This window comes from Marasmius oreades, chromosome 1, assembly GCF_018924745.1.
Source record: "Marasmius oreades isolate 03SP1 chromosome 1, whole genome shotgun sequence".
Lineage (NCBI taxonomy): Eukaryota > Fungi > Basidiomycota > Agaricomycetes > Agaricales > Marasmiaceae > Marasmius > Marasmius oreades.
This window is the reverse complement of record NC_057323.1, coordinates 5177363-5185395: the sequence shown is the minus strand read 5'-3', so window position 1 is coordinate 5185395 and position 8033 is coordinate 5177363. Positions and strand designations below refer to the sequence as shown.

At 44.4% G+C, this 8033-nt stretch overlaps 1 protein-coding gene across 1 annotated transcript; it reads left to right on the top strand.

The window, feature by feature from the left end:
- Nucleotides 1-5465: 5465 nt before the first annotated feature.
- GPA1_3 (guanine nucleotide-binding protein subunit alpha) lies at nucleotides 5466-6780 on the top strand (the record flags this gene model as incomplete). Its single annotated transcript, XM_043147833.1, has 5 exons — nucleotides 5466-5565; nucleotides 5643-5991; nucleotides 6040-6162; nucleotides 6215-6589; nucleotides 6654-6780. 5 exons carry the CDS (start codon nucleotides 5466-5468, stop codon nucleotides 6778-6780), a joined length of 1074 nt encoding a protein of 357 aa, XP_043016547.1.
- Between the last annotated feature and the right edge of the window lie 1253 nt (nucleotides 6781-8033).

Genomic DNA, 8033 nt, shown 5'->3' with positions numbered 1-8033 from the left:
CTGACCCTGCTTATAAGATTTGTATGGCGTCGCCCAGGGTGTACTGGCTGACATTTACTGCACATTATCCTATAAGCTAGCTGTGCATTGCTCCACTATAATTTTCTTATAAGCATGCTGGACCCAAGCTGGACCTACTATTTCTGTACTGGCTTCTTGCCTTATAAGAACTGGCACGCGTCCCATAAGTGTGCAAGGTAAGGGATCACATTATATATTTCTAGAAGCTTACATTTCTGGAAGCTACAAGCCCCATTTCAAGCTGGGGCAGAGACACTAAACACGATTGAAGTTGAAGGTACAGTGGTAAAAGTTGAACCTCACTCGCATTTTAATGAGTTCCAATCTGACTTTTTCAAATTACAAGGTAAAAATCACAAAAAAAGAGATTTGGTAGCTCTGGGTATACCATTATAAGCGGTGAGGTTACCACTGGTTGTCAAGCTGAGAGTAATCGTCAAAAAAAAAAAGTTTTCTGGAACAAATACCAAGCGCCCAGCACCCAGCCGGTGCTTGAGCCAAAGAACATGTTCCAGAAACAGAATTTGCCGAGCACTAAAACAGGTTCACCACCCCAAAACCATGTTCTTGACACTCTTGGGCCTCGAATTTTCTCACAAATAAATTCGAAATATTTGTAGTGCTCATGGCATTATAGTAGTACTCTTAAATTGGATTATTTCTATTTTATCATTTGTCACAAGGTACTGCTGTAACAGTGTGACTACACCTGATCCAGTTTGGGATGTTTTGGACCAGATAGAACTATCAAGAAGCGAATTTACGATTAGATACCAGATATCTGATGACCCGATATCACAGATAAACTCTACTAGTACCTAAATAAACACATTTTAACATTTTATATATATAATATAATCAAAATGGGAACATAATATGAGGATTAGAGCAAGCCCAAGCTGCTAGTCAAAGCACGGGTCTATTTGCAGGTTATCTGAAGTACGAAAAGTATAAATTACCTTATAGACGAGAGTCTTCGACGTTCCAAAACCTGTAGGAACCGATGAAGCAGCCTTTTAAAAACCTTCGTTCATTTGCATAGGCCTTGTCTCACTCGCAAATACTTGTAGCAAACATGGGGACACTTGATTTTACTATCAATTTATTGATTTCTTCGATATTGGTTGAAAAGACAGAAACAACTCCTAGAAGTACATCTGGAAGTAACAATCGGACAGATGTAACGATCTAAAGTCCACTTTGGACTTAAGGAACGGAAACAAAGCCGGTGGCTGTAACTTACAGCTGGAAACAAGAAAAAGGGGCAGATGTCGTCGATGTCCAGTCAGAAAGGATATTCTACCAAGAAAGAACCATAGGAACGATCCCCGGAATGTAGATCAAACAGTTTTGGACTATTCCAGATTGGATAGAACAAGAGAGAACAAGGGAGCACATGGGGACTCACCTTGGAAACAAAAAAGGGGTCAGGATGTATCCACATGCAAATGTCAAAGATATCCAACTCGGAACAGGAATAAAGAAAATATGAGGAAAAGAAACAAGGAATACTATATTCTGGACAGTTTTATATCTAATTGACATGTACTATACCTGATTAAGGGTACGTTGGTATCTCTGAAAGGGATTTCTCTATATTTTCGACTTTTTACCATATCTTCAACATTTGATTATTATTTATTCGAAAAAGTGTATATAAGGAAGGGTGGTAGCAGCAGTATTTCCCCAGTAACCTATGACAGAAGCCTAAGTGCTTTCACTAGGGGACTCTGGCTCATACTTTGCCCCACTTCTTCGAAGTTGGTGTTTGTATTTGGAAAAGATTAGATTTGAACTTTGAATTTGATTTGAATTTGTTGCCACTTTGGTACTGGGAACTTTTGAACTTGTAGAGTCGCTTTGACTCGAATTTGAATTGAATTTGATAGTTCTATTTGAACTTAGAAAGAATTGAACACCTCCTCGAAGTAGTGAACTTCGTAGAAAGCCTTTGTCATTTTGACTTGTGAACACAGAATTTAAATTTGTTTTGAACCATATAAAGCCCCACCTTTGAAGTCCTATCTTAGAGTTCTCAGTGAACCTTGCTGAGAGCGTCCATTGATACCGACCTCCACAAATCAACTACGCTAATTGCTAGTGTTGGGTTTGGTTTTGCGCACTTCGTGCTTGGAGTGTGTTTTGCTGCACCTAGTAGTAGTTCTTAGTGCCGTTACCGAACAGTGGCTATCTATATCCTATAAACTGGCTGGGCCCAGTGTACTATTAGAATGACAAGGACTATCAGATGATGTTAATCGATCTGGCTTATAAGCCGCCCCCCCTTGTATTACTGACCATTCTTATGAGAACGTTACATGGACTCCTCGGATCTATGGTATAGGATATGGGTTATGGGATATTATATGCGTGCACTGCAGTGCGAAGAGACAAAATGTGGCCAAGGAAAATGGCACGATTCAAAGGAAAAGAAACCTACAACAGATAATCTCCACATACAAGCTACAGATTACACTGAAGCTGCCATGACAGGCACTGAAAAGAACTCCTGAAACGAACCGTTCAACCTTAGAACCACTGCACCCAACTAGTGGGGTTTTAAGGCTTATGTGGCAAGCTAAACAATAGGGACCACCGAGGCGACAAGATTTACTTGATGGTAAACACTTGCTGGAGAATACTGGGAGGGAGTTTGAAAGTGCTTGTAGCACACTAGAAAAGATACTGGGGCTGAGGACACTGGAATATTTGGGGAACACTTGGGAACACTGAGGAGAGAGAGAGAAAAGCAGAAAGCACAAGAGACAAAACACAAACGGAGGGTTTAAAATTACAAGGCTGGGGAAAAAGCTAGATAAATGGTGGGTTTATATACTACTGAGCTATCTACATGGGGATAAGACTTAGCCAATAGGAAATAAGATGGAATAATCATGGAATGACTGTAAATGACTGGAATGACTGGGAATGACTGGAATGGCTGTGAATAACTGGAATGACTGTGAATATGGCAATGATGTCCAGTATGCCCAAAAATCGATTTCTGGGGATTATTTGCAGCTGGACATGCCCTGGAAAGTGAACGATTCGATTCGTGACAACTCCCAGAAGGCAATCGGTGCAGAATGTGCCCCTGCATCTTAGTACTAGACTACTTGTACCACACTAAACTAGAGAAACAAAAAAAAAAACAGCTATTCATTCCATTGACGTGAAAAAGTGACCAAAGTGACCAACAATCTCCCATGTCATTTACACATCCAAGTGCCATCGGAGTCAGTTTCAGCACCAGCGAATTGAAAGATAGCCGTTTAGCATGAACGACAAAAATAATTTGAAGGTGCCTTGACGACCCTGTCCTCATACATGGTGATTTATCAATTACCGTTTCAAAGCACAAATCCCTGCCTTGGGTTTTGAAATTTGTGGGCAAACGCAGAACAGGATGCAAGTTGGAATGAGCGCTATATAGTTCAGTTGGCGCAACAGTGCGGGGAACTATGCTCACTCGGATGAATAGAGAATGCTTATTTCCAGTGTTTCTAGGGAACGACAAGGAATGCCATGTTGGAATTCTGACAGAAGCTCATTGTAATACGGCAAGATACAGCCCAATCACGTATATCCCAAAAATCTTCCACCTTGGTAGTCGTCGACACTGTATCAGCTTCAAGTTACCTGCCTCACAAGTCCGAATAGCCCAGTATATATTGTTATAACGCCCTAGTCTCGAGCCAGACCTTCTAGTAGAGTGGCAGTGTAGTTTCCTTTTATGGTGAATTAAGCTTGTTTATCTGTTGTTTGTATTATCTGTCAGGATGCACACTCTAGAAGGTCTGGTGCAATTTAGGCGGGTGACCCTCCCTCGGTGACATTCGTCACAACCTCCCATCCGCCAATGCTCTTGATTTGCACTTAGTCGTACCTTTCGTCAGTTCTGAATGCCCGGGAATGCTGTCATAATGCCCAACTACTCATAGATGTTTCAGCTGGACACAGTTTTTGCATGGAAGGCTGAGGAAAATGTGACGAATGTCACCGAGGGAGGGTCGCCCGCCTAAATTGCACCAGACCTTCTAGAGTGTGCATCCTGACAGATAATACAAACAACAGATAAACAAGCTTAATTCACCATAAAAGGAAACTACACTGCCACTCTACTAGAAGGTCTGGCTCAAGACTAATAACGCCCTAGGAATGGACGGCGGTAGATGCAGGTCGGAAATTGCCGATAAATCGGATTTTGCGCCGTCAGCAGCTGACGGCCCTGACCCAATCCTTTGGTCCTGGGATCCTATATATAATGGGACAAAGAGACCTGATTATCAGCGATTATCAGCGATTATCTCCAAAAAATGATCTATGCGACAGGACCAGGGTAAATTAAAGCGGAGATCGAAATTTCCTGCGTGCACGACAATGTCCCCTCCCTTTGAGCTACAGTAACGTAGTATTTTTCATGTTCCTGTTTATTTATTCCTACTGTTATCTGACATGCATCTATACTTCAACTGTTATGAGATGTAACTTTTATATTCCCACACACTTTTTTGGTAATAATTTGTCATCTCTCACTGTCTCCTCTCCCCTTCTCTAACTGTACTGTTTTTCCACAGGTTACAGGTTTTTCTGTGCATGGGACAGGGAGGGAATGGGGTAGGCCACCCTGTACAAAGTTCTGTACACAGTACAAGTCCTCCACCTGCTATTTATGTCACCCACTATACAACATGTACTGATTTGGCACAGAATACTTTCCCCATGGGTTTGTACCTGTAAAATGGGATAGAGCATGGCCATACCTACAGATAGGGAAGTTGGAACAGCACGGGTTGGTGGGTTTTCCTGTGCATGGGATGGGGCTGGAATGGATTAGTCACCCTGTACAAGTCCCATACCCACCATACTTTTTTCCATGGGTAACGGGTAGGACAGGTGTAATTACGCCTCTGACACAGGATGTTCACAGAACAGGTCATGTGATATGAATACAGTGGGCCAAGGGACACAAACTTTCCCCCCATGGGTGATTCATGCTGTTCACTACCTGCAGAACTCCTACAGAGCACAAGTAAGCAGGTGTATAAACATGCAAAAAAACTCGGCACAAAGGGCCGGGTCATAAGCTTGTTCCAATCACAGCGACACCTCCCCGTCCAGCAAAGCGCAACTTGCATAGCATGAACAACAGACACAGCACAAATTGTATCTTCGACAGCGTAATCCATATCGTCGTCTCCCTGTAGATGAGGGTCTCAGCGACGCCGCCCTTCGATCATGTGTTGAGGTTAATCGACCGACAGCAACGAGGAATGATTAGACCGAAAAAAATGTCAAGGTGAACAGCTATTCATTCCGTTGACGTGAAAAAGTGACTAACAAAGGCGAACATGACCCTACCCACGGTTCTTCAATCTCCCACGTCATTAAGACCAGTGCCGCGAGCTCAAACACTCGCTCTTAACGTAGAAAGACACTAAGGAATGGGCTACTCTATGTCGCGGTCAGAGGGAGAAGTGAAGGAAAGAAGCGATGCTATCGACATGCAGCTGCAGAAGGACGCTCAACAGTTCAGGCGCGAATGTAAGATTCTTTTACTTGGTCAGCCTCTGTTTTCTCAACTTGGTTGCATATTCATCCTTTTAATTTCTGCCTTGTAGGTCCTGGCGACTCAGGAAAATCAACAGTCGTGAAGCAAATGCGCATTAATCATGACAACGGCTTCTCCGATTCTGAGCTGGCGATGTATGCACCCATCGTGTACCGAAACCTGGTCGACTCTGCTCAAGCGATTATCATTATGATGAGGAAGCTCACACTCGACTGCGAAACCCCTTCGAATAGGGCTTTGGCGGACAAGATCGCCAACTACGAACTCGACAAGAGCAATGCATCCGTTCTCAGTCCTGAAATTGCTGAAGCGATACATCATTTCTGGCAGGACCCTGTGGTTGCCAAGATTATGGATGAGCATGGAAGTGAATTCTATCTAATGGATAGCGCGTTCTAGTGCGTAGTGCACTCCTTTTCACAATCTACGACTGATGTTCTCTACAGCTTTTTTTCTGAAGTGCTTAGAATCGGTTCTCCACAATACATTCCCAGCGAAACGGACGTGCTGAAGGCACGACAGAGGACCACTGCCATTTCCGAGACCCGCTTTACGATGGGCCAATTATCGTACGTTTCCCCATGCATCTGGTCACAATTTTGTGCCTCACGAAAACCTCAGAATTCACATGTTAGATGTTGGTGGGCAACGATCTGGACATCGAAAGTGGATCCACTGCTTCGAATCCGTCACTAGCATAATTTTTTGTGCCGCATTGAGCGAGTACGACCAGGCCGATTTTGAAGTCGTGGGCACAAGTCGAATGAGTGAAACCCTCATTCTCTTCGAATCCATCGTCAACGCGCGCTGGTTTCTTCGAACGTCAATCATCCTCTTCCTGAACAAGATAGATGTCTTCAAGCAAAAATTGCCAAAGGTGCCGTTGGAGAGATATTTTCCCGAGTACACTGGGGGAAACGATGTCAACAAGGCAACGAAGTTTATTCTATGGAGGTTTATGCAAGCAAATAGGGCCAGGCTTAGTGTCTTTCCCCAGTAAGCTATCGTCTTCTGTCGTTGCTTTGACGATACTGACCGCCCCTGTCTTTGCGTGACCTAGTCTCACTCAAGCGACCGATACGTCAAACACCAGACTGGTGTTTGGACTGGTATTTAGCGCTGTAAAGGAAACGATTTTGCAGAACGCGTTGAAAGATGCGAATATCATCAAAACTCAAGTTCTGTGATCGAATTCTGCGCTCGTCAGGGGACGCAGGGTCGGGTGTCGAGACGAAGAGTCAGAGATTCGTTAAAGTTCTCCCTGTGATGGGGTTTTGGACCGAAGATATGGTTCGCGATGGGCGATTACTTTGACTCTTGAGAGACTCTGCTCTCCTCCGGCTACGAGTCTGGCTGAACACGACGCATCTGCGCAGCAGGCACGACCCGCCAGCCGTATTATGTCGTCACACGCCACCTGTTGCTGTTCGACATTGTCCCACCGTGGAAGCAAGCTGTTTACCGAGCTCGCCTCGCACAGCCCTTCTACAGTGCTCTTCTACTATCATGTTAGGCCTACGAGCCTGGATTTGAAGCTTCAGCTATGCTGCGCTTGTTTTTGAACGTCCATCTATTTGTTGTCTATTTCGGGATGAGGTGCGTCCATATCTTTCAACTGGATTATCATTCACTTAAGTTTCCAGGCTCCGCGTTTCAACTACGTTCTTATGACATCGATCTATTGTATATCATCCTCCGCTGTCAATTGCCATCGTGTCGAAGTGGAGGAAGAGTGCCATTGTCGATTCTCCCATTGGCAGTCCATGTTGCCTATGAGTTGTATTGAGGTCTTTGGATGTCCTCTGACCCTCGGCGAGACCTCAGTTTTATCCGAATGTCACTTGAGCCGTCGAAAGCTATGACAGCTAGGCTTACACGAACGACCGACATCTTGAACGAATGTATGGGGACTTGGTGGAGACCTCGCCACTTGGTGGGGGCTTCGCCACAGGTTGATCGTGAGTGCCGGTGGTTCCCATGTGGGACTATGCCGAGTTATCTATCTTTCGATTTACCAGGCGGTCACCTCGGTTTTGACCACCGCCAATGGTATTATACATGAAGCTTGGCGGGGGAAAGCCAGCTATGGGTTGGTTTGGCAAGAGCCGAAAGCAAGGATTAGGTTATTCTGAAAGGGTGGACCTTTGGAGTTTTTTTGGCAATGAAGCTCGACGATCTCTTTGTGGGGCTCCTTGGGACTCGAAGGCCTGAATGTTGACTCACTCTAGGTACTATGGCGTTCTGTCATGACATTGGTAGATGGAATACATGTACGGTACCAGAGTTGCTCCACAATGGGCTTACAGGAATGTGCGTCATCGTTATTTTAAGTCGTATCTTTACTGAATCCTGATTTTACCGACGCCGGTCTTCTGTAGTGAAGTTGGAGTTACCGGATAGAACTCGTGCTGACAAGAATAGGTATGCATCTCGGATCCGA